The following is a 26264-nucleotide window of genomic DNA, read 5'->3' on the forward strand; positions in this document are numbered from 1 at the left end:
ACTTGCAGTAGCCCCAAAGCTGCAAAGGAATAGCGAATACAGAAGCCGAAGACTGGAAGCGTTCACAAGTTAAAGATAAAAAGAGAAACCATAATACCCAGCAGGGAAAGGGTAGGGGCTCAGCTTAAACTGGAAAGGTCAAAGGGCAAGTATTTGACCTGTCAGCAAAAAGAATGGCCCAAATTAAACTGTCTCTTTTCAACATTAGATGCCAAGGGCATTCATCCATCTATCCCCGAGTGACGCGAGAGTCTATAAGTGGCTCCTCACTATAAGGACTCTCCTATAGAATGAAAAACATTTGTCCATTAGTAATCGATGTGTTAATGGACAGGAGAGAACTCGGATAGTTTAACTGATAGTATCAGCGAGTTGCTTTTGTTATATAAAAGAGGCCAAATAATAAGGCTTGCAAAAATTACATCAAAATCAACTGTCCTCGGACTACTAAATGTGTCATTGACTTTGGTCCGACTTTAACAATCATATTATATTTGATTCAAAATATTCAGCATTAAATGCCCAGAGTCAGATTAAGCTGCCCAACGATCTTAGGCAGCATACCAAATTTAGATGCACTGTGAGTAGACATGGCCCTATACCGGGATGACCAGCTTTCACCTTAAAGCAGACATGTCACGTTTGAGTTATTGGCACAACTGAACCAAGCGCTGAAAACCATCCATCACTTGACAAACTTTAGCACGCCTTCCGTGTTCCACTGCACTGTTTAACTACCTTTGACCTTAGATGTTGCTTGCAATATCCCGATTACCATACAAGCGAACATTTTTGGGAAAAGAAGAGATTGCAATGACGAGATTGGTAGCTCTCAGATGGGAGCCATCTTTGTTCTCTACTCTAGATGGCTTGATATGATTGCCTAGTAACTGCTCCATTTAGATTCCAGATTCCAGATTACATCGCACCGCTCATGATATATACAAATGCGGAAGCAACGTTTGTTCTGTGGGGAACCATACTTTGTCTGTTTTTGGCGGTGGGTGAACATTTTCCCCCAGCTCCTGCCAGTAAGTTTTAGTAATTCTCATAGTATTTACCTGAAAATTACAAACAAGTTAATAAAGGGTTACAAAGTTATACTTTCGCACGATTATGGGAATTAATTTGTATTATCTGAAACACAGCCTACATAAACTGTTTACAGCAACAAAGTGAAATGTTTACTATTGGACTGTAAACAGAAGATCTCATTGAGGATTTTATGCGCAGCCTAGTAATACATTTAAGAGGATTGCTATCTCCATAAAATAATATTTACAGCGCTGCAGATATTTGAGGTCTATCTGCCACTTGCAGAATGGCCCGCAAATAGAAACGGATCATGAAAATCAGCTGACGGGACTCGCAGACAAATTATTTACACAAAGCCTCTTAAGATTTTACTTAACAAAGCGGACAGTGTTTTTGAAGCTGCCCACACTACTCGGCCCCACCAAGATTGTCTCATGGTGCCCTTGGGCAACTGCTGCAGCGGAGCCAGCAACGTCAAAGGATTCCGATGGGAGATAAAGCAACGCCTTTACTTACGCAAAACGAAAGCACGCAGGTATAGTCAGCATTCTGTTCCCATGATCCCAACACCCACAACGTTCTGATGTCTCTAGCAGACTGGAAAGAAACACTACTGGCCAGCAAACAAAACCAGGGATCCGGACCAAAGCATGGACTCCAAAAAGCGGTTACATTTATTGAATATGCTCGTTAGAAATGGCCATGCAGGATCTTCATTATATAGGTGTCTTAATTCTAGTGTGCATCTATCAGCCTTTGTCCACACCTCTTTGCAAGCAGCATCTACCTATATGGGCTTCCTGTAGAACTTTAAACAAGGTGAATCCTATACTTATAGTGAAGATGCACGATGGGCATCTGTACATCTTTTTCCAAAGGGGCACAAAGCTACAACCAAAATTCAATTACTCCGCTTCACTGTCGTCCTTTAAGGTCTAGTCCTCCATTTTTTGTTTAGCAGTCCATTTTGCATGAAAACAACGCATTTTAATCAATGCAAACCTTAAATAATCGATACAGAATAATAAAGCCTACAAAACACCCCATTTCACAATAACACGTTCTATTGATGTGGATTGGAGTTCGTTTCAGGCTGAACTGTTCAATCAAGGTTACTTAAAAACGAGCCGCAATCACGACGACAGGGTTCAAATTTGCTAAACTGATTGCTTTAATGTATAAATCTTTTCGGCGTGATGCCTTCCATGCCCTTGCAGTACCTTAACGCATCACCTCCAAGCCTCTGTCCTTTATCCAAACAGCAGTCGGGATCATTTTCCGTCCATTGGATCACGCTGAGCATATGGTGCGCCGCATCAAAAGGGCATTTTCGGACCTTTGGTGGTACGATTTCCCAATACCAAGTATGTGGAGTCCTCAGACACTCTTGGTGCCAAAGGGGAGATGTTGAGGCCCAAATCCCACTATATCCTTCAGCAGCACTTAGTTAGTAAGTTCAAAGTAAACCAATTAATGCTTAGAGCCCCATTAACTTATTTATTTCTCCAAACGCCGGGTAAACAAACAGAACATCAATCCAGGCACCACGCGGATCCCAAAGCCACCCATTCCGAAACTAATTCTATTCTAATCGGTAAGTCAATATCCAGCAGTGGCAAATTCAAATGGGTTTGGTGGGTCCAGCTCAGGATCTAGAAACATGAGATGGGGGATCCTAGCCACGTTTCATTTGGGGAATTAAGTTCGCGTGTCACTTTTTCACTTGAGAAAATCAATGCTTATTCTTTGCGCAGCTGCCTTGAATATCTCAGATCATTAACAATGAATAGCAAGAGCTTTATCTCTTTTACTCGTTCAGATATTAATGGCTTCGAGAAGAGGTTAAGAATGAAAGCATTGACGGCGTGTGGTTTGATTGGGGAAGGGAGACGTCTCAGATCCCTCTGCTTTTCCCCAATCGCTGTTTAAACGAGGTAATGGGTTTTTACATAAGAACAATACAGCGGAGACTTCATTCACCAATACAATCAAATACCTAAAACTAAATAACTATCCATTAATTACAATCCTATTTGTTGGCCTACAAAAAGATGGTTAAAGGTGTACTATTCCCATGTGGTCAGAGGTAGCCAAGTAATCCCACTTTTATGTTCTGAATTGTAAATGAGATTTAGTTACAAGTCGGAAAGTGGATATTCAAGAAAAAGCAGATAACCAGATGGAGGCTTTCTGCCGAGGATAAGGATCAGCCATCGCAAAGATCATGTTACCGACTTCTGAAATCGGTCTCAAAAACCTAAAAAATTAAAGGTGAAGTCCCATCGAAAAATACAGTGATGCGGGTGCCAATATACTTTTATCTGCAGAGCTGCTGGTATTTTGGCAGACATTCCCATCTCAAACACCAAACCGAGCTCATATTTTAAGTGTGTCTGACTAATGAAAGGAAAGGATTTCATTGTATCGATTTTAAGGACGGGTGATTGAGACTGAGCCATTCTACTGTTTACCACAAGGCAGAATGATTGCGCTTACATTACACAGCTTGGACACATACAATGACTTTATATATAAACTAGGGATAAACTGGTGTGAATTCCCCTTAAAATTGGCCAGGAAATTATTAACAATCTAACCTACATAAAATATATATATACTGTGTGCATCTCTCGTAAGGGAAAGAATTGGCAGACTTCAGACTCAATAGGATTTATGCCGTGAAAACATAGAGATAAAAACCCAATAACATGACTACTGTTAAAGGTATGGCTTTGTTCCGTATTAGCTGTAGAAAGAGATTATACCTTTACTGGCTAACTGATATGTAACAGATTGCAAGCTTTGGAGACTAGCTAGGTCTCTTCTGGTGGTGCAGGGAGAGTTTAGTGTTTGAACTCTTTAATTTCACTACATTTTATACAGGGCCAACCCCAGTGGGCATTTGCTGCAGCAAGAGCTTGGCCCTTTAAAAAATAAATATGATTTCTCCATGCCCAATATGCCTTACACAGGGACGGCTCAATGTTTGCCCTTCATAATGAATAGTCAAGTGAGGGAGCTCAACCCGCATCTCTCCTGCCAACTCTACCTTTAGTGAATAAAACCCAATGTCAGGGTCTTTGGGAAGTAGTTAGGTTAACAAGCATTGATTTCCAGCATGTCTGATTTTACTAGCAGGAGAGCCTGTGATTAGGAGACAGTGGCAGTCTGGCTCAGAGTCTGGCCTTCAAGTACTCTCAGGCAGCCCTTCCCCCTCTCACTTCCAGTCTCAATCCACATGCCAGGCAGAAGAAACATGCATTTCTAACAAGATCATGCCTAGCCCAAGGCAGAGGACCTCATCCACTACACTTAATGCATGGCTTTTAAATTATTAGTAAAGTAATTATTTAAATTAGTTATATATTATATATATATATTATATATTATATATATATTAACCATCTTAAAATAGGTCTGTTTTAGTGCTAGAATTTTATAGTATATATATATATATATATATATATATAGTGTGTGTGTGTGTGTGTGTAAATAATGGAATATAGCAATATGATTTCCTGGGCGAGTAAGCCCAGCCGGCAGTGTACTCACCTGTGGCTGCGATCTGCCAATGTAGTGGGAATAAAAATCAGTTCTTCTGTTTAATTAAAGTAATAAAACCCCTGCGTTCCTTGGGGATAGAAAGTCTTGAGCAGAAGATCATTCCAGCAGCATCAGATCAGCAGCCCCCACACAGTCCGCTATTACTCGGGCGCCCCATTCAAAGTCCTCTCATACGTGCAAACACTGCAGCCCGGAGCATAAGGGGTTAAAAGGCAAATGAATGCAAATCCCTCAAAGAGCAGCGATCCCCCGGCGCTGAGCGAGCAGGTAACCGGTAAGATTTAAAGCCACACGGCCGGCTGCTGATCACTGAGCTGCTGAAGCGTCCCCGCATCCCCACGGCGAGGAGGGCGTTGCTGGGTTCCCATAGAGAAGACCGGCGGGTGTAGCACAGAAGCGGCGCTACTGTATCCGCCGTCACTAATGCCCCCTTGCTCAGGGCCTCCGATCGCACATTCCTCCTCTGCACGTCAGCCAGCTCCGGAATGTCGCTTCTCAGGCCTGGAATGTAAACGGGACCGGCGCTGGAGGAATCTCTTTATCCCAGGAATGCTGGGAAGTGCTGCTGGACACCCTCTGCAAGGTGGTTACAGAGGCTTACAAAAGGCGACACCGACTCATCCCAGCAAAAGACCCCATCACCCTACAATCAGACAACACAGTGCAGCAGGCAGTCTCTGCAGCAGCACCCAGCGACCTGCAGTGTGGGGCCACTGGCTGGGCAAAACATATAAATACCTTCAGTCTGGCCCTGACCTAACCTGTCCATTAAGGCAAGATGAATAATTTCATCCCAGAGCTGCTGGTATGACGCAGTGAAGATGGCCACGCATAATGCACGCAACATGGAATTGCCCTAGAGGCCTTGGGTATGGCAATGGATGCCAGGCCTTTAGAGATATCATTGACCTGTGGATGTAGGCTATGAAGCCCATCCTTGGCTGCTCATTTACCGATGCCATTTTCCAGCTCTCTTGACATACGAGCGTTAGAGTGTGTATGTGTGCATTTATGTGTTTCATAAAGGAAGGGCGGAAATACAGAGAATTTCAAACGATCAATTCTGTCCAGCATTTGCATGCAGAATGTGCGTATGAACCATAGAAATAAAGAGCACGGTATGTCTGCGGGTGTATATGTAATAGTATGTGAGTCTATGTAGAGGGCTGTACATGTATGTTTAAACAGTGGCCCAATCTGCTGCTTTACATCAATGCAATCATATGGCAAGTGGATGTGTTGACATTATGAAGTGCTTATATTAATGGTTGCTGATAACAACAATCTCCAAAGACATTCTCCAAACACCAGCTGTTTAACACTTACATTTATTAATGGTTTGCTTTAATTAGTTTCTTAAAGTGACAGTACATACAATGCTACTGCCCTCTGGTGTACGATAAAGATGTCGTCATTTGAGTTTAACATATCCTGTAATTTAGAATATTCCGATACATGGCAATTCTGTAAAAGTTATAATGCAGAGGGAAAGATACAAGATTTAGCCCACAAGGCTAGTACGAATCCTATCCATATGGCGGTTTGTGTTAATATAAATCCTGTACACATCCTTTCTTTGTAATTCGGTCTTCTGTTGTCCTTAACATAAGACTATTTTGAGAAATACCCTGGAACTGCACCATTATAATCTGTATAACACAACGGTCCCCAACGAGTTTTGAGATATTTAAAATGTCCCTTTTCCTTGAAGGCACAAGAGTTATAACCACATAAGGGGACAAATACACACATCATTGCCAAAATGTATATTTTATAGGACTGGCTTCATAATAAAGGTTTTCCAAATCTTATCGGGAAATGATCACTGTTGTATATATAGTTGGAAGTGACTGTTCATCTATGTGCATTGTAGGGTTTTGCAATTAGACACCAAAACTACTGCTGCCATGTTCCAGAACGTCTTGGGATTGGCATTCTTAAGCATGCTGTCCCAGAGTTCGCAAACCTTTCCATTGAAGGGTCATCTTCCTTCCTGTCCGGCTACGGAAAAAGAAAAAACATCCAACCAGACTTTTCCAACGTGCCTCTCATTTGATTGCCACAATGTATAAAATTAAGCATTCAGCACATTTTCAGGACACTTTATAACTCCTCGAATGACTTCTGCGCTGTAACTTGCATGCCTATAAATGCAGATCATAAACAGCCACTTACTGAACAACTCTGCAACTTTACAAACTGTTAAAGTTTAGCAATGAGAGGCATTAACAAAAAAGGAAGAATAACGGGTTAATAGGAACATGTTTTTTTCTATATTAGTAGTGCAACCAGCAAAATATTCTGGTCTAGGCCTCATCTCCCTAACTGTCTCATTTACACTGTGAAGGACAGTGCCGAGCCGACAGGGTTCTCCATAGACTGAGCTGTATGCCTGTAAGACACGGAGGGCCATGATCTGACATCATATCTCGGAACGCTGTAGTAAGGATGGTGGCTGCAGGTTAAATTGGCTCAGGCTTAGGGCAATGCCAGATGTAGTACGTTTCTGATTGCAAAGACAAACAGCGTGTCGTCAATACAGATGAAAGAGCAGGAAAAAAATGAGATCCTCAGATCAATCACTAGCCATTGGTGCCAGAATTAAAGCCACTGCTAGGCAGAGCTCTTAATATGGTTCACTGGACTATAGTGGACTGTGCTATCACTCCACTCCCAGCCACTGATCTCTGTGGTTCAAAGTGAGTCTTGGCCGCTCTCACAAGTCTCCTCAGTGTCTGGGAGCTGCATTTTGTTCTTGGCATTGACCGTGTGCTGTGATACAGCTTCTACTTGCTGATTGATCCAAGTGTGCTGTATAGGATAGCACTTTGATATTGTTACATGTCCTTTTGGCTTCACCAACAATCATTCAACAGTGACAACAACTTGACAAACAATTGACAGCAACTTCACAGGGGAGGCCGATGGTAAGGTCGTTGTGGGCTCGTTACCTCAATTTTTTTAATTTGTGCAAACTGGGAGCGTTCAAATCAGAGGGCTCCCACTCCCTCACACTAAATTACCATCGGCTGGACCAGTCTCCTGTTCCCTCAAAATAAATTGTCATTAGCCATGTGGCACCTATTTCCTGAACCAACTGCGTGCACTTCAACAACACCTTAACTGCAAGAGCAACTAAGAATGATGTTTTTCACTCTTGTCCCTTGTACCGTATGAAAGGTCTTCGGTTTCGGCCAATTTCCTGTCGCAGCGGGCCAAAGGCTTCTTGAGTGGATGTGAGACGCACACGGCTACTGCATACCACATTCGTGAGCTCAACTGCTGCCTGACAGCTGCTCATTATCAATTCCCATTTATGTGGCAGTGCTTCAAGAGCAAAGAAGGGTATTTATGGTTGGTTTCTATCTCTACTTCCAAGGTCAAATGCCCTAAAATGTTCCAAATGCTACTGAAGCCATGAATGACATGTCAATACTTAACCCTCTGAGTGCAAGTAAATGCAATCAGCTTATACTCTGGCGAGGCACCTGCAAGAAAAAAAAAAGAGGCCTGACCATCTGTGTCAGCACTTGGCCAAACTGCGGTCAGGGAAAGAGAAGAACCTTTATCATGCCTCTGAGGTAACAGCAACATAGACGTTGATGGCAGATAAGAAATGATCTTTCCAGATAAAGACATTCCGACCTTATTCAGTCCTTGGTCTTGTCTTAAATTCAGGATATCTCACGCATGTTTAAATTCCCTCACTGTAGTCTTACATGTTGCGCTTTTTTTCAGCGCCTAAGAGTTTAGCAGTTCGTTCACTACAGCCTTTATTATCAGTGACTTATGACAACCTCTATTTTCCTGTTAAATATTTTGTGTTTTTTCTCTTTTGTGGTGGATAAAATTAGTTTTATAAAAAAAGGCACAAAATAAATAACAAAATCACCATCTTGATTTTACAGTATGTTTACGCCAATTAATCATCTAATATCTATAGACACTGCATAAATATTCACAGCCAAACATCCTGTTATGTTCTAACATGTTAGAGGAACAACAGCTAGTCAGCTAATAATACGCCACTGTTTTGAAGGACACAGCAAACATGTGTTGTCCGTTTGGAAGGTTAAGGGGACAGTACCATCAAGGAATGAAAAGACATTACTGATTTGGCCACTACGTTTAGCCTAATAAAGTGTATTTAGGGAATTAGTAACTAGGAACATGCATTGTTAGGGGCAAAAGGAAGGAGGCTCCAGTGAATTGAGATGTTAGAAAGAAGCAACGAGAACCACCGTACTTCCACCTCCATATTAAAAATCAGGAGGTGAGATACCACATAGCGTGAAGGTACCTTATTAAATTACCCACACATCACCCAGTGAACAGGAGACTTTAATGGGGAATTGCTCCTCCTAGCCATGTCATGAGTTAACCCATCTTTTCTTTTAAATGTATCAGTCATATATTTAGAAGTGGAATGTCACAAGTACAGCAAAATATGAACTTAAATCTCTTTCTTACTTTAAGTTAAGACCACCTGTGTATTGCCCTTATTGCAAAAATGTACTTTGATCATATGTTGCTTTGCATGATTTTATTGCACTTATTACACATATCAAATGTCTCTAGTTTTTGTTAAGTGTTACCTTTGGATGAGGTTACTTTACTATAACCTGAGGAGCCAAAGCAGAGAGATTGCTTCAGTCTCTTTACCCACTGAATTATACATTATACCGGGCCAGCTCAGCACTTCTTGGTGGAGAAACCTGCTGCTGGTGGCCCTTCATAATGAATAGTGAAGTGAGAGCGTTAAACCACAGCTCTCCTGCAAAGTCTCCTGACAATTCTCCCTTTAGTGAATTATTTTTAAACTTTCATAATGATTTTCAGTTCTCTGCAGCACATTAAATTGTGAGCGTAGGGAGGTCTGTGAAAGCTCACATGCCTTCTAAATCTCAGAGCTTCTCACGTTTACTTTTCAAATCTGCATAGTACTCACCACAACCAAATGTTCAATTTCCCTTCCCATCGCCACACAACACATCACACATTTCAGTCGAGATACTCTACTGAGGACTCCTCTGTTTACTGACCTTTTCTCATGTGTGATCTTAAAGTCTTCTTCTAGCACTCACTCAAATTCTCTTCTGCACTGCACTAGTGTTCTTCAGATCTTTAGAAAGCTTGGCTTCAGACAGTTTAGTGCTCCTGGGAACTAGTGATGTCCCGCTGTGCCTCTATTCATCTCTTTCCACGTGCAGTTTGAGAGATTTATAACTCAAATGTCTGCCATTAAAGTCCACCTCTAAATTACGGACTTCTGACCTGCTGCCACCCCATTTATTTTACAGTCTGCAGCGTATGTGCCACACACATCCCTGATTATATTGGGATTACCCGACTGAAGCAATAATGTTGCTTCAATGAGGTATAGAAAGTATAGATATTATTTCAGCCCCACTGGAGCAAAGTGCAGTCTGCTTAGTGATGTGCGTTCCCATTGTAAATGGGGAACTCCTACCGTTTGGATTTGCTAGCATCAGCATGTTTTTTTTACATTTCTAGCTTTTGCATACGATTATGGTTTTAGGTTACGTATTAAAAATCAACTATTAACATGTCAGCTTTTAAAAGCATTCTTTACATCATTTTTTTTTACAACTGCCTACAATGTTGGCACACTAAAACTTGGAATAGCAACGTGCCATTGGAACACATGAATGATGGCTGCTGATAAAGGGCCTCTGCATGCTTATGAAGATATTTCATTAAGAATCATCTGTTTCCAGCTACAATAGTCATTTACAACATTAACATCTGCGCTGTATTTCTGATCCATTTTACGTAATGGACAAAATTTTGAAATGTAAAGTGTGTGTGTGATAGATATATATATTAGATATAATCTATATATCTACATCTATATCTATATATATAGCATCCAAGCACACAACACAGGCAACTTGCTACACCTGACACAGAAATGACTGAGCTAATATTGCAGCGAAAGAGACAATTCACTTCATCTAGTCTGTGTTCGGAAACATTTTCTCTGTAAAGTGATTAAGAAGCTTTCCATAAAATATTTATCTTGTGGCAATGAATTTATTCAAGGTACCTCCTGACTGCTAATACTATATGTGGAGCATACGCTTCATCAATCAAACTGCAGGCTTTCCTAGCTTCACAAGGAACAGAACCAGGTAGATTGTAACCGCGCGCGTAGATGCAAGATTAAATGAATAATACCGTACTAACAAAGACTATAAAACCGTCATATGGAGTATTTTATAAACTGCACGTGATGATCTGCTGTAACTCCAATTTTAGATAAAGAAAACCCTCAAAAAATTCACATCAGTGGACTGGCAGGTGAGATCACACCATTTCCTAGGGGCTTGGAACCCTGTATAGGTTGTGACGCTGCTCCTTTCACCCTGTTTTACAGTTTAACCCGTTAACCATATTAATCATCATCCCCACCCACCGTTTTAGTCAAGTTGTTGTAAACCCTCAACTGTAAACACACCCTGGACCAGTGATGTATTTTGTTGGGGGCTACGTTGGACTGACTCAAGGCATGGCCCCAGCCACCCTCCACTCGCTACCTCTTCAGCCACTGTCCTCATTGATGAGCGCCATAACCATGCCAGTTGAAAAACCAAAAGAGCTACACCCCTGGGTTTGCCTGGCTGCCACCAGCGACCTGCCAGTATACACTGCAGCCCTGGCCTTGTTGAAACATTCCAAGGACTATTAGGGATTATGTGCATATGTTGTGTGATAAGAAAGGTGAGTCAGTTTACTGGACCCATCATGACAATACATTTTATAGAAAGACAACAGATTCTGTAGCATTATTACAGTAGAGGATAGTGAAAATGAATCACATTAGAACTGACAACACACAAAGTTAACAATGACATGTACACACAAAGACAGTGTTACATGATAAGAAAAATACCCTGCTCGTTCAAGCTTACAATCTACTGTATCTAATGATAACCATTTAAAGATAATACAATAGATAATAGAAGACAATGACCTACCTGCTCCTTGGAAGAAACATGGACTCTTTAATGAATACAGAACCAGACAAAAGAATATACCAGCAGGTACCAATATCATCGGGGCTGGAAAAAAAAAGACAGAACAAAATACATGATAATTGCAAGAATGTGTTAACAATTTAGATAAAACTGCAATGTGACAAATTTAACTGGGCACAAAAAACAAAGACCATATTTCATTTGGAGGCAACAAACTGCTAGAAATCAGCACAAGGTGTTCAAGATATACTACATGGCTGTGCAAACAGTTTGTTGATAGCACCCTCACATTAAGTTTGAGGGACCAGTCCCTGACATCTAAGTTTGTTTCTCCACCTAGTGGACACTAAGTGATGTTACCCTAACAAGACATTTGAACTTATGGTCTCTCATCATGTAAGCTTTTTCAGTCATCTTTAAATGAAGTGTAACATAAGATATATAGAGCACTAACACATCATTCAGTATTTAAGTCATATAAAATGTGGATGCACATAAGAACCATCTAGTAAGCCAAGTTATCTGCCTGTTGTAGAACCTCAAACTTGTCTTGGGCATTGGTCCTCAACCTCATTCCCATCTCATGTGTGCTTAACATCCCTTCACTATAATAAGCTCTACCATTTCTACTGGAAGCCTGGGTTTATTTGGTGTACCAGCAGACGCTAACCACTCTTCACTGGAACTATGGTCCCTGGTAAATCAGTTCTGATTTACTGCAGTGCAGAGCTGGCATTAGGCCAGTAGAACTTTGCCAGAAGCCAGCTTAATAGAAGGTATAATACACCTTCAGGGAGAGTCAGAAAGCAATAGAGCACAGTCCTTCTGCGGCAGCCTTATACATTATTAAATATCCTGCTGGATGACTTTCACAAAGGCTTTTGGACTGTCAAGGAGAACGAAGAGGTCCGCCTGACAGTTAGTATGCTGACACTTCCCCTTTCCTGCACGCTGAATCACATGCCCCAATTTTAGCATTACTATAAATTCTACAAGAGTCTTGTTTAATCTTTTTTTCTTTTTATTGTTATTACTACTGTTTTTTGGCTCCAGTGGATAATGGGCTGACAGATCTGCACTGAACTTAGTCATCTCGTGTTGCAGGCTGCAAAACCAGCTCCTTCTTAAGAACGAAAGTGGGGGGAAAAGTTTATATATATATAAGATGCAAACATAATTACGTGAAAAGAACATTCAACTATTTCTTCAAATTAGCCAATTAGACAATGGCCCTCTTCAAATGCCATACACTACGCGTCCCTTAAGATATTAGTAACAAGAACAAAAGAAGTGTTTACACATAAAGATGAGATACGGCAACTTATTAGTATCATCAGTTATTGTTTTATATAGCGCCATCATATTCCACAACCCTGAATAGGGTGCGGGAGCTAATTTAGATACACATACAACAATATAACAAGTACACATATATTATGTCCATTTTATGATGCGATTGTGTACCGTTTTATTCACAGACCTGATTTCTAGCACATATAAAGAAAACAAGATGTGCTTTAGAAGTTGTATCGGTAGAAAAAAATGCTGGCACTTCTCCTGAGATTCGACAGCTTAACACATAACCCCTTGGGGCCGGTTTTCAAGGTCTCTTAACGGTGCAGTTTTCCGGCTTTACCTTGCATGAGCACAGGTGGGTTAAACAAAGTCTGTCATCAGACCGGGGCTAATGAAAAAGGCCACTTGAGATCCTAAGAAACAGAAAACCTGCCCTGTTGGGGATATTTAAAGACCAATGCAATAAATTACACAGCCGTTTATGATGCGTGATTGCACTGCAGTGTGATCACAGGAGAGGTACGATTAACCCCTTGAATAACTCTTAACACGCTAAAGCCCAACTAGAAAAGAGCAAGTTGTCAATTCTAAGAGACAAGAAGCGGCTATAACAAATGACTTTAGTAATCTAGAAAATGTATTTACACCAAGCACTAGTTCTAGCCTTCGGTTCCCAAATCCGAGAAAAAGAATAACCCAGCAGGATGAAAATAGCTTTTCTCCTTCTACGCTCCAGACAAGGTAGCCAATTAGAGTCCCTTATGATTTTCCTTTAACCTTTAATAAATGACATTATATAGTAACTAAAATTCTTTACTTCTACAATCTGAATTCATATTTAGAGAAAAAGTGAAAACCAGGATTACTGCACGTTATGCTACTGCAGTCCATTTCTGGCCCTTCACACTCACTCCAGGGCTGGCCACAAAGATGGACGTGAATATCTGCAACATATTATATGGTCTAGTGCTATACAAGAACACAAGAGCACTTGTGAATGCGTAAGATACATATTCTATAAATAGAATTTAACAGCAGATAAGAAGCATTTGGCTCATCTAGTTTGCCCATTTTTTGTATCAGTGTACTTTTATGTCTATCCCATGCATGTTTAACCTCCCTCACTGTATTAGCCTCTACCCCTTCTGATGACGGGCTGTTCCATTTATCTACCACCCACTGAAAGTAAAACTTCCTTACATTACATCAAAGTCTCCTAAACCCTCTAGGTTCAGATTCTGAACATTTCATTCTCCTTCTATACACCTATCCTGCTAAAAGGTCAGGCTCCGATCCAATGTCTTATGACATTCATTAAGCATGGAATAATGATATATTGTCCATGGATATGAATTTAAGTTCCCTTTGTTCTCTATTATGTGTATCTGGTATTCTACCATTACACGCTAAGCAAGCCTTTTAATGGGAAGCTATTTACAGATGCCAAGCATTCATACAGCAGGTTCATCCAAACCTGTACGTTCCTTTTTTACTAACGTCTGTATGACAGGCATGATACTTCACTTAAATCACAGAATGCTCCTCTCTTTTATACACCCACCATAATTCCTGCTCTCACTCATATCTACTGAAGCCCGTTCATACAGCCTTAAATATCTCATCACAAAATCCTGTCCTAAACCGAATGAACACACTTAGAAGTACCAGAAGCTGCAGCGTTATCAGAATCCTGCACGATAAAGATAAGGGCAACTTATCGACAGCCACTGGGCATAGTTTAGAAAATGTGATCAGAATAAAAAAAATAAATCTATATATATATTTTATTATTTGGCTCTGAAAATTCTATATTTACACCTTCACAATAAAGCGACAAAAGTCACGACTATTTCATAATCTTGCTTCTTGTTACAAGTAACAATGAAAAGGTGCAGATAATAATTGAACAAAGCTCTGAAAAGCAGTCTATTGTTGTTAATAATAATGGAACAGGATGCTGGGGCGCACTTCCTGGACTATACCTCTATAACCTGTAAGGGGGGGGGGGGGCAAACATCTGGTCCTAACCATTAGCCAAACAAACCCTTAGGCATCTATAACCCGGGCATGCTACTATCACACCTTTATCAGAAGTATGACGCAAGGCAACTTAAAATCAAATTGAATGGCAGCTCTAACATACGGCCTATTACTAAGTGACAGAAGCACTTTTCATATTAACACTCAAGTGCATTCAAATCTTTAACATATCATATGGAGTTTAACGTAATCAAAAATATGACGGCTCCCCCTTATATAAAGAAGTGCACCGCCCATCACTAGAGGGTAGATGTAGTCCCAGATAAGCAGCTCCTTCAGAAGAACTGTATATTACAGAAGGTATGCTAAGAATGTGCTGCCTGCGCTTACTAAAGGACACAGAAAAAACATTGACAAGCAATTTCAACGCCAACATGAAAGCCTGACGGCTTATTATATGCAAGAAAAAATCAAAATGTCAATTAAAGGGAGAAAAACCAGAAACACTTACTAGTACAAGACTTCATTAGCTTCATGTCGTTCGTATCGGACAGTTTCACACATCAATCTGTAACAGACAGATCATCAAGTTAGTTGGTAAAACAGCTCCTTTTTCCTGTGCTGTTGGTTTTAGGGCTGTAGAACACTGTGATAATACACTCCAAACATTAGACAGTAGAAAAGATGGACATAAGGGAAGGAAAGAGGGACGGGGAGATTAAGGACCACTTGAGAGGTACGCATGATACATACTGATAATCCCAGATGGCAAAGGCTATTTAAATTGTGTTCATAAATTTTACACAGTGGTTTATTTCTGTATATATATAATTTTATATATCCTCAATGGTTTATCCATTAAAGGAAGAGTTCACAGTCTAGATTGTACATCCTTGATGTTTATACAGTTTGTACAAGTGAGTGAGAACCCCAAGGGTGCCTCAGTTGACTGCACGGCATAGGGTGTAGCGGGGTCAATGTACTACTACTCATTCTTTCACTTTTTGTAACGGTTAGTTTAGTTATGGAAGATATTCAGCCCTGGACATGTAAAGGATTGGTTTATCTTGTGGGGTGGCTGTGAAGTCGTATGATCTAATCAGGTGTGGTTGGTGTGCTTCCTACAGCATGCCATTGGTGTATAGCATATGACCTGGTGATATTTTAGTTTATAGTGTTTGGTGGGGTATTGGATGTATCCATGGACTTACTCTTGTTCATACTATGTTGTCACCCTTGTCAATTGTGAAAATAGTGTTACTCTACGGATCTCTTTGTTCTACCCACAAGTCTCTACACCTCTTTGGCTCATATTGGCTATGCACATACCCGAGCTATACAAACATAAGAACTACTAACATCAAGTTAGAGATTACACAACCTCCATAAAATTACTCGGTGTTAAAACGATTATAGGATGTTAGCAAAGAAAGCGGAATCAAATTAATATAAACTTACGAGCTGAAAACTGTGCCAGGTAACAAAATAAAATGGAACCTGCCAAATGACTCATGCAACCCACACACTGCCTTTAATTACACTCGCTGATTATATGTAATTTGGTGTCCTAGCCAACCCAATTGCTTTCTGTTCTTTTCAGTTTAATTACAGAAAAAAAAACGCATCAAAAGAAAAGCTGAAAAAAGCTTCATATCTTGCGTTCTTTTGAGCCTTATCATTAACATGCAAGGGGAAAAAACTCCCTGTGCAAATGCCACCTTAAATAATTGGGGTCACATGGATGAACCTCAAAGGTGAGGGGATTCACATAAAAAAAAATTTAAAAAAAAATTAAGATGACATGGAAACACGATGGTGTTACATTGTACTCTTGTTCAGTCGAGGTGCTTGATGGGAAAAATTAGATTATCTGGAGAGAAACACAAAAGTAGCAAAACGCATCAAGAAAACTCTTGGGTACGCACAAAAAGCACCATTTAATTAGGCTTGTCTTCCTGTACATAAAATTGATGATGCTATGGTACCAAATGTCACAACCTGTGAGACCTGGGCTACCATACAATAGAGACCCAAAATAGACACTCTAGAGTCTGGAAGACTACTGGAGTGAGGTGCCACCATAACAGATAGATCAAGGTTTGTACCAGATGGCATCTGGAGGCAACATAGTCCCACGATTCATGGGCCACAGACCTTTCTGGAAGTCCATGTGGGGCACTACTGGCGGGAAGGGCAAATATCCTGCATACCAAGAGCAGGACAGAAAAAAATCCATGGTGTATTGCAGCACACAAGGTAACTATTTTAAGGTTTTGTTAAGATTACCCTACCAATGGGAGGCATAATTATTCTTGTGTCAGTGCTGTCTGATGGATGCCCAGGCAAAGAGGGACATTTAGGATATAGAGCGCTCTGAACTGTCAACGATCCAGGTGAAATCTGAAAAGATTCGGCTGCGAACAAAAGGTTAGCCCCTGAGAAAAAATGTTCTTTGCATGAAAAAAAGATGTTTTTGACAAGAGTTCGCTGCTTTGTCACATCTACGACACTTCGGTTCCATTCACCAATAGATGGTATGCTTTTTTGGGTGGGCCTACAACATTTTCCTAAAGAGGGGGCTTTAAAAAGCAGAGAGTTGCAGAAATAGTAATAGAAGAAAAAAAAGTGCAGGAACGAGATGGCAATAAGCAGTTTAAAATCCGAACCTTGGAGGGACAGATAACTACTGGTGCACGTATGATGCTGAATTACAAGGCAACCCGCATGTCTATATAATAAGTAGCAAATGAATACTTTAAGGAAGCGCGTCCCAAAAGAACCCTGAGGCACACAGTCTTGCCAGACTTTTATGATTTCTTTAGAGGTCTATTTGTTAAATTATACTCAACCTGCTGTTGCTTGTTTTAGTGTGACAAAGTGGCTAGTCTAGCAGTGCCAGGGTGCCGATGGCATGGAGAGGGGAATTCGCTGCTGCCAGCCGAGTGATGTCAGCCAACAGATGCTGTTTTTTTTATTAAAATGCGGTCTCTTTTTTACTCGCATAGCAATCGAAACGCATGCTTACACACATGGCAATGGAAGCATGAGTACCTTGACCGACGCTGCATTTCCCTTTGTAGATGGGTACAGTAATGATCCTGAACTTGCCCTTCAGTGCCCATAGGGAAGGCACCCATCAACAAAGCTCATATGAATACTATGGTGTCCCAAAGAGAAGAGTGTGATGACCGTGATGCTTTAATAAGCAATGATTTAGAAATGATTTCGGAGTGGAGCTACAAACTAAAGAAACATTAAAAAAGTAGAAGGTACCATACCTTAACTGGTGCTCTCTAAGATTAGACAGAGCTTCCATTCCATGAAGATACGAATACACAATCTCCAGATCCTGTCAAAAGAAAGAAATATTGTCACACGTGGCACAGTCTACAATCACACGATGATCATTTACAATAATATTATCATGACATGTCACTTATATCCCCCACTGGGACTTTCACTAAACTGCAACATGTCATTGGCAACAGGTTCAATGTAGGACTTCATACCTGGGGGTAGGTAAAAGGGCATATGGGGGCATCCTGTAAGGGGCCACTATGTACATTTTAAAGGGGCTCCTCCATTATCATATGCATTAGTGTCCCTTAACATCGACAAGAAGCAGTCAAAGAGCCTTAAGGTTTCATTTCAATTTTAATCAAAGCACACTAGAAACATTTTGTATTATGTGGCGATACGTGGCTTGGCTGTGGTCGGTGGGTAAATATCCCAGCACTCTGCAGTCACACATGCTTACAAGGATAGATTATAATACAATAATCCTTAGCTATTAAGCCAAGAAGAAGGGAAATTATACACACAGGCCCGACTGTCAAAAAGCTTAAATACAAACATTTCCCTAGAGAAACAGGCAGTCTTCAACTTCAACAGAACAGCAAGGGGAGACATCACAATCGTCACTAAGACACAGGTCAAAAATGGCAATACCCCTCCTGAGACTTGTAAAGACTAATAGAAAATGAAGAATTGCGGCTTTAGAAATATTGCACATCAGCATGACTCAATACATTGTCATACACAGCATCAACGTTACAATTAAAATAGGACAAGCAGTCTGGGGTATTCTTAAACGTAACGATAGATCATTAGATCATCAGGCATTTGCGGGGAGGGTTTTCACATCTATATATTTTTAACTTGCTAGAGAAAAATAGTCTGCTGCATGTCACAGGCATCTCAAAAGGACCAGCCGGTAAGGTCACTTAGATTCTTCTTAAAAAGTGCTAGAAATTATCACAATAAATCAACACACAAGCACAGAATTTGACAGCAATGTTTGGCCATTTGGTTTTCTACAAAAAAAAAAAAAAGATCCCAACACTTTGCCCGGTTAATCATTTTGTCCTATGCTCAGGATTGCTTTTTTTACCATCTCCTATACCAGGACAAACCTCAGGCGCCAGGGCGACAATAAATCAGTTCCTGGCACCTATGGGTTAACTGTACAAAAGTACAACGTGCACCTTAGCATCCAGCGGGGGTCCCCAAAGGCAGCGCCGCTGAGTATATATCTATATCTATATATATATATATATATATATATATATATATATATATATATATATCTATCTATATATATTTTTATTATTATTTAATTTTTTTTACGTAATTTCCCAGCGTTCAGACACAAGCAGAGGGAACAGACAGCAAAGAGCTGTCCTGAGCCAACAAAAAGTGAGTGTGTTAGTATCTGTGCGTACGCAAGCATGTTACTGTGAGAGTTAGCACGTGTGTATGTGTAAGTATGTTAATGGCTTGTGCATATGTTAGTATGTTAATTAGTATCATTGGGGGAGGGGTGTAACCTGGCTCCTACATTTTTTAGCTGGCTTCCAGATCCCAAGCAAATTGATTGATTTCTGTCCTATACTTACATTCCATCACTGTATTACCACTATGAAACCTACACGGAGCATCGCTGGCTCAAGACTAATTGCTCAAGACTCTTGCAATGTGGATCCCCTTGTTTCTGGGGCATTTGGCTCACCAACCAAAGCCTTTAAGGGATCTACTACGTGTGTGTGCAATCAATAAAACAGCAAATTCTAGATACTCTGGTTACAGGAGCTTACAATCTAAAGGAGATGAAAAGGTATACCGGTGATCCTGGGTGCAATAAAATCCCAAGTATTGTTCCCAATAAATGTATAACAGATGTATTTTCCTGATGAATTCTGGAATTTATATAAAATGAAGTGTCTGTCTGCAGCCCGGGTGACTTCACCGGAATAGAGACATTAAAAACCTGAAGAGGCTTGTGAGATATGACAGCCGAGCGGAGGGGAGATCCAAATGAAACGCATAGTTAGCATTCAAATACAGCCTCAGGTCCTGAAATGCGTCTCCTCATGGCAACCGCTATTAAAAGTATCGCACCTGCACTTTTCCCCACACGCATAATTCAAAGATCAAAACGATTATCCTGCCAGAAATAAAAGATAAAAACTCTCTACTCAGAGATATTTTTATTGGCAAGGCTGGTTTTATTTTTATTAAAGCAGCATCTCCTTGCTGAAAGAGTAAAGACAAATCGCAGCCCGATATCGCCCTGGATGACTTCGCTATCCTAGAAAATCATTTCGAGGTTGCTATGGGCAACCCTGGCAGGATTACGCAATCCAGAATCCAGCAGTGAGCTCTAACGCGATTACACTCACTCAGCCATGCAGTCTGCGCGCTCTAAAGGGACACCGTCCGGCAGACACAGGAACACACGAAAGAGTGAAGAGAAAACCGCTGTCATCTAACCGCATAACCGTTACGGGAAGAAGAAGACACCGCCAGCTAGACCCCAAGAGTTTGCTATGGGGACCACTGTGCATCATGACCGCCAAGTGATATATAATCCCCTATGTCTGTCTGGATGCTTCAGAAGGCAAATAAACTAAAGTAATTGCTTGATAAAACTAACTGAAATGTGGCAATCATTCTCAGGGTAGCAAGACAACATATACATTTGTTACCGCCATCCAACTGTGTATTGGTAACATGATTGACGAGCGTCAATGGCAAAATGTCACACGGAAGAACTCAATCTTGTCTTGGAGTCAGTCAGTTATTTCCATTGTTCATAAAGTGTGCTGTTTGTCCATGACAGTATTTGCAACGTTCACCAGATATTACCCCATCGTGATGAGCAGTTTCAACACAATCTCTGCAGCAAAAACCTTGGAGAAGAACCACGGGATTTCGAGAGACCGGGGAAGACAGAACCTGGTTCTCCAGACCTTTAGGGTTTTTCCATGAACCCCCCTGCTGCTATCACTGGGTGGTCTTCGATACAGAAAGCAAACGGGAAGGCCCCCCACCGGGATAGAAACTCTGGGTTTATTGACTAATCCAATGCTTCCAGCAGAGTCCTGCAGTCACCAGTCTCATTACTGGGAAAATGAGAAATCGTGAAGTAGGAGAACACAGCTTCTACACCAAAAATAGTCATATCTGCACAATTTATAAAGCCGATAACTACGGCGCTGCATAAAGCAAAACTGGGGGGCATGCTGGGGCCCTATTAGTGACTGCATCAGTATACAGGTCACATCAGGCCAAAAAACCCGGTGTCCTTCCAAATTGACAAAAGGATATCCGAGAGCAAACTGGGAACCCACACCTAAGGATAGGATGAGTGATGTCCCACATGGGGGTATTTTGTAAAAAGATTCCATACAAATGTGTAATTTATACTCTAAAAATTTCTACTGTAATAACTCGTTTTCAGAAAGGTTCTACATGTCACCGTATATTTCACTGAGCAAAAACCTTACAAAAATCCACAGGGTGGAGATCACCGACGTTAGAAAAATCTATCAAAGTTATATGTATATTAACATGATTTATGAAGGGTCCCATGTTCAGTATTAATCTACCTGTATGAACGGTACCTGCAGCATTTATTTTTCAATGCAAAAGGGTAAGATTTGCCTGTAATGGGACACTCCAGATAAACGTTGCATGTGTTGTGGAAAGAATTATCAGACCACGGAGGAATATGGCAGCAACAGCTACTGCCTCAAATGCTGAATATCCCCCCTAGTTTTTAAGTACTCATGACGCAATATGCGTTCATCTCTACCGAGGCTGTCACGGACAGCAAACTGCTTTGAAAAGAGATTTCAAAAAAAATTAGCCAAAAGACTAATGAAAGATAAAACAAAACACTGCAAGCAATAGTAGAAAGTAGTACTTGCACCACATGACCACAAGATGGCAGTCTGCTACTTTTCACGTCAAAGAAAATTGGAATTCCTTTGTTGCTCTCCTTTTTCAAGCCAGTAATTGCATGCTAGGGTTATTCATATTTATTACATTAAATCCAACCGATATCAGACACCAAAAAAGGGGAAAGAAAATACAAGGGGGGCATTTTTTTTATCTCCCAATTTGAAGGGCATGTAATTAACCCACCTTGAGGGACAACTAATAAGACTATCTAAAAACATTATTCCAGTGCCAGGGATATTTTTTACTAAGTAAAATATTCCTTTTATTACGGGGCACTTTCTAATTGAAGAAATAGGGGCCTGCAGTGTCTACAAAAGAAAACTAAAATCAAAATGCTAACAGTTTCTGCCTCGTTGCTGTAATGCATAAAGATTCCATAGCTTTTAGAGGGACTCTTCCGGTGTCAGAGACATTCAATGCAAAACATGAAGCCTAAGAATCGTGCTCTCCACAATAGCTACTGAAAAAAGTTAGGAAACTTTATGATAGATAGCACTGACCATTTACTTCATAATAATAATAAAAATAAAAACACCCCCAAAGGGAAACGCCTTTGTATTACACATTTACCATTTTACTGGCTAATGTGTAACCAAAAATAAAACTTTATTAAAGATATTATATATTTTCCACAAGTAACAATAAAATAACTATGTATCAACTAAGGAACACACAATTTCACAATTCTTTATGAGATGAGATATGATATGCTAATGTCACACTTACTACTTCGCCTTCATGCTCAAAGGGGCCTTTACACCATTGGCCCCCCTAAGCAGGCGCTTAATCGGTTAATGGTATGCCATGGATCTGCAAATACTCACACAATGTATAATACTTTTTTTTGAAACAGTTATTTGCTTGCATTCTGGCCAGCAGAAGATACAAAATGATGCTCATCTTCTAACCCCCATACACGCATTGAATGCAATGGAAGAAGTGCATGGCATGTGTCTAGTAGAGACAGGGGTAGGACTGGGAGGACCTAAATGAGACTGGATGCTTATGAGTTTTCTTTGTCCTCAGCCCACCATCTATACCCATTATTATTTTTTTTAAATGTATTTAATTTATTTTTAGAACTCTTCCCAATTTACAATGCATTTTTTAAGGCAAAATCAGTCCTCTTTGAAGAGCAAAACACCAAGTTTGTCCTTTCATAATGTATAGCGAACCCTGTTAAATGAACTGTTTAGTAACTGCATCCCTCTTTCCCATAAATTGGTTTTGCAGAGATACCCGAAGCAGCCAATTTGCTTAATATAGCCTGGCGGCACTTAGACACAAATACTCCATGGCCACCCTGCTGTTAATACAAAACCGAACGTCTGCTGTTTTAAACGGGCAAATAGATTTCATGGACGTTACCGAGCAGCGCGTTTCTGGCACCGGCTCACGTGCAGATGCCATGTAACGTTTCTCGTTTGAAGAAATCTGCCAAATTATTTTTCCTCCTTCTGCGTATCGGGGAAAATGCTTTAAAAATCATGCAGTAATAATAATAATAACAGACCAGTTCTAGTAATGCGACTTTCAGCACTTTAATCAATATAGAAATTCAAATTCATCCTTTTAAGTTAAAATAAAATTCCTTCTAGTTTGGGATCCTTGTTAACAGTCTGCCAATTGGGAAAATACATGTTTCATCCCGGTAGACTTCTTCCGCTCCTTAAAGTTACAGAGCCACTTTGATGTAGGAGTATTTATTTACTTAATAAGCCATTTTAAACATATGAGGAGGGTAATCACTGGACCTGGGCAAATGGAACAAAAACATTAGGCTTTAGAATGAAAATGTATCTAGGGAAATTAAAGATCCTTCATCCTAACTAATTGTTTGGTCAATTCTACGCCGCAGGATGAGCAAAGAAACCCGTAGGTTTGCATCATTCTCCGGTAAAAACAAACGAGCGATCTAGAGAAACATACAAAGTGTCTCTTGTCCTCCAAGGACAGCGACGATTGTCTCACCAAGGAAACAGGTCCCCGGACGATGTATGACTTCCTCTCCAAGGTAATCCTACATGGCTAAAGCAAAACACAGAAAGCAAGCAAGCAAAAAAAAAAAGTATTAACCCTTTCCATACCACCAGAGGTGTGAGTGGAGTGACTGGTACTGACCTTTTCCATGCCAAATAAGCGATTGTATCCATTTTACAACCTCACATAAAAACTCTGTATTTAACGTGTGGTAGGGTTTTTTTTATTACCCCTTTGGTTAATGGCGTCTTTTTACATGAGATGCTGCGTTTGTATTGCTGCTTACATGAGATGCCGTGTTTTAATTGTTGTATACATGTTAGGTGCGCTTAGCGCTTTCTGCCTCTTATACAAAAACTTGATCTACTGACTAGCAGTAAGTATTCTTGCATCTTGGTTCTATTGGACACAGCTATGGGATCCGAGCGTAGGTTTTATCTCGTGACATTTTAAAAGAAATAGCTGATCATGCTATGTTAAACCGTTTCTTAGAAATGTATATACATCGAGGAACTTGACTGCAGATCGGAACTATTTGGCCCATCTAGTATTCCCGTACACTGACATTAACCCCTTGACTGCTAACGACAGCATGGTGCCGTCGCTAGCAGTCCCAGTCAGGTGCCAACGACGGCACCATGCCGTCGCTAGCACTACCCTACCTTGATGGAGGTCTGTGGACCCCCATCACCACCTACCCCGGCGATCTGCCCCTAATATTGAAGGGCATCACTGGGACCACCCGATCCGGATGGTGACGTCGCGTGTAATGATGTGATGATGTCACCGCGCAACTTTATTAATAACTGACAATTGTCAGTTTAAGCAGTATGGGGGCATGCTGCTTAGATGCCTGTATCTCAGGCATCTAAGCAGCTACAGACCCCCAACTGTAACTGTAACTGTAATCGCCTCACCTTTCCAATGGTATAATGCTTGTGAAAAAAGAATAAAAAATATTAAGTTAAAAAAATAAAAATGTACAAAAAAAGTAAAAAAAATGATTTGGGGGTCTCTAAAGGCAGATAAATAAAGATCAAAATTGCCTAGAGACCCCCAAATTAAATTATCTAAACAAACTAGTTTAACTTTAAAAAAAAATAATAAAGTTTAAGTATTCTAGCTAAATGATCACTGTGGTAGCCACATTCACATTCCCTTTTTAAAAATGGCCGATACAAAATTTAGCCAATGGTAGGAGGAAGGCAGTTTTTGAAATCCTGATGAACTGCAAATATTATTAAAATCAGCCATTTAGCCCGTGCGGTACGTGAGTAACCATCTCATCCCTGGAGCGCCTTGCATTTTTACTGCAAAACTTATTTTTGCTGTAAAAGTGATTTTTTTTTCTCCCTTTACCATCATTTCTTTGGGATTGTAAGGGGAAAGAATGGTGTGTGCTTCTGTCAGTGAATGTATGGGAAGTATGGTGTGTGCTTCTGCGAGTGAATGGAGATATGAAAGGAGTGTGAATGGAGATATGAAAGGCGTGTGAATGGTCAGTAATTAGGGTTGAAGCCTTGACGTGGCATTACTGCTCACGTAAGAAGTTCAATTATGGCACAAAAAGTACACATTTGCAAAAACTACACCCCTGGGCGCATCAAATGAGGGGCTGCATGTGTTTCTAGTACAAACCTGGAGTGCGCTAGACACAAATGAACATGTCGCTATGGTTAGAAAAAACATTTTCTAGCCAAAGCGACATATTCCATCATTATTTGTGCACTCAGCTTTTGTCCTAGAAATACATGTAACCCCTCATTTGAAGCTCCAAGGGGTGTAGTTTCTTGATATGTGTACTTTATGTACCCTAATTTAACTTCCCAGATGTCTAGACCACTTTAACTTCAGATATGGCAGATTGGAGAATCGTGTTAAAAAAATTGTCTTAAAACATTTAGGGGTGATGCCTGCATTTAGACCGCTCTAGACAGCTGGAAAGTTAAATTATGGTACATAAAGTATATATTTTCAGAAACTACACCCCTTGGCGCATCAAATGAGGGGCTGCATGTATTCGTAGCACAAGACTGGAGTGCGCAAGACATAAATGAACTTGTCGCTTTTAATTTAATTTTTTTTTTATTTTTAGAAGTGTGATATTCACTTATTTGTTGTGCACGTCAGATTTGTGATACAAATACAAATAAGACCTCATTTGCTGAA

At 40.4% G+C, this 26264-nt stretch overlaps 1 protein-coding gene across 3 annotated transcripts in view; it reads right to left on the reverse strand.

The window, feature by feature from the left end:
- Positions 1–26264, reverse strand: part of LOC149279409 (rap guanine nucleotide exchange factor 2-like) — a 138123-nt gene that overhangs the window by 69984 nt on the left and 41875 nt on the right. For all 3 annotated transcript variants that reach the window (XM_089501231.1, XM_089501230.1, XM_089501229.1), the window contains exons 2-4: positions 18152–18222; positions 15385–15441; positions 11598–11681 (exon numbers count right to left, since the gene is read on the reverse strand). In XM_089501231.1, the coding sequence (XP_089357357.1) occupies positions 11598–11681; positions 15385–15441; positions 18152–18222 (212 nt within the window). The remainder of the gene's footprint in view (positions 1–11597; positions 11682–15384; positions 15442–18151; positions 18223–26264) is intronic.

Source organism: Sceloporus occidentalis, unplaced genomic scaffold (assembly GCF_023333645.1).
Source record: "Sceloporus occidentalis isolate IW3139 unplaced genomic scaffold, rSceOcc1.0.p SCAF_167, whole genome shotgun sequence".
Taxonomy (NCBI): Eukaryota; Metazoa; Chordata; class Lepidosauria; order Squamata; family Phrynosomatidae; genus Sceloporus; species Sceloporus occidentalis.